General features: G+C 43.0%; 1 protein-coding gene across 1 annotated transcript in view; it reads right to left on the reverse strand.

Moving 5' to 3' along the window:
• LOC103398805 (fibroblast growth factor receptor 1-A-like) overlaps nucleotides 1-1,482 on the reverse strand; it is a 34,362-nt gene that overhangs the window by 14,865 nt on the left and 18,015 nt on the right. The window contains exons 6-7 of the mRNA XM_025053820.1: nucleotides 1,315-1,438; nucleotides 4-50 (exon numbers count right to left, since the gene is read on the reverse strand). Of these exons, the coding sequence (XP_024909588.1) occupies nucleotides 4-50; nucleotides 1,315-1,438 (171 nt within the window). The remainder of the gene's footprint in view (nucleotides 1-3; nucleotides 51-1,314; nucleotides 1,439-1,482) is intronic.

The following is a 1,482-nucleotide window of genomic DNA, read 5'->3' on the forward strand; positions in this document are numbered from 1 at the left end:
CCGTTGGGCCGCCAGCCCCGCCTGCAGGATCGGTCTGTGAGGAGAACGTTCTGGAAGAACAGAGAGGGGTCAGAGAGGGGTCAGAGGTCAGAGGGGTCAGAGAGGGGGTCAGAGGGGTCAGAGGGGTTAGAGAGGGGTCAGAGGAGGTCAGAGGAGGTTAGAGAGGGGTCAGAAAGGTCAGAGGAGGTTAGAGAGGTCACAGAGGGGTCAGAGAGGTCAGAGAGGGGTCAGAGGAGGTCAGAGGAGGTTAGAGGGGGTCAGAGGAGGTCAGAGGGGTCAGAGGGCGGTGAAACGGCGATAGTCGTGATGTACTTCAGTGATATGATGTACTTTGATAATATGAAGTCATGAAGTACTGCAGTAATACTTCAGTAATATGAAGTCATGAAGAACTGCAGTAATACTTCAGTACTATGAAGCCATGATGTACTTCCAGTAATATGAAGTCATGAAGTACTGCAGTAATACTTCAGTAATATGAAATCATGAAGTACTTAGTAATATGATGTACTTCAGTAATATGAAGTCACGAAGTACTGCAGTAATATGAAGTCACGAAGTACTGCAGTAATATGAAGTCATGAAGTACTGCAGTAATACTTCAGTACCATGAAGCCATGATGTACTTTCAGTAATATGAAGTCATGAAATACTGCAGTAATACTTCAGTAATATAAAGTCATGAAGTACTGCAGTAATACTTCAGTAATATGAAGTCATGAAGAACTGCAGTAATACTTCAGTACTATGAAGCCATGATGTACTTCCAGTAATATGAAGTCATGAAGTACTGCAGTAATACTTCAGTAATATGAAATCATGAAGTACTTAGTAATATGATGTACTTCAGTAATATGAAGTCACGAAGTACTGCAGTAATATGAAGTCATGAAGTACTGCAGTAATACTTCAGTACCATGAAGCCATGATGTACTTTCAGTAATATGAAGTCATGAAATACTGCAGTAATACTTCAGTAATATAAAGTCATGAAGTACTGCAGTAATACTTCAGTAATATGTAGTCATGATGTACTTCAGTAATACTTCAGTAATATAAAGTCATGAAGTACTTCAGTCATATGACGTCATAAAATACTTCAGTAATATGAAGTCATGAAGTACTTCGGTAACACGAAGACATGAAGTACTGCAGTACTACTTCAGTAACTTGAAGTCATGAAGTACTTCAGTAATATGAAGTCACTGAAACACTCCACTAACACCGCCAGTATTACTGCTGTGCCACTGAAGTACTTCCTTCGGTAACACTTCGGGTTGACACCGCAGTACTACTGCGATCGTGGCTACGTACCCACTACGTCCAGCTGGTAGGTGTGGTTCAGGCTCCCGTGCTGGTTCTCCACCACACAGGTGTAGTTGCCCTTGTCGGAGGGAACCACGGACTCCATGATGATGGTCCACACATGGTCCCGGACCTGGAGACACACATGGGGGGGGGTCAAAACCATCGGTCTGTACT

Source organism: Cynoglossus semilaevis, unplaced genomic scaffold (genome assembly GCF_000523025.1).
Source record: "Cynoglossus semilaevis isolate Cse_v1.0 unplaced genomic scaffold, Cse_v1.0 scaffold19, whole genome shotgun sequence".
Taxonomy (NCBI): Eukaryota; Metazoa; Chordata; class Actinopteri; order Pleuronectiformes; family Cynoglossidae; genus Cynoglossus; species Cynoglossus semilaevis.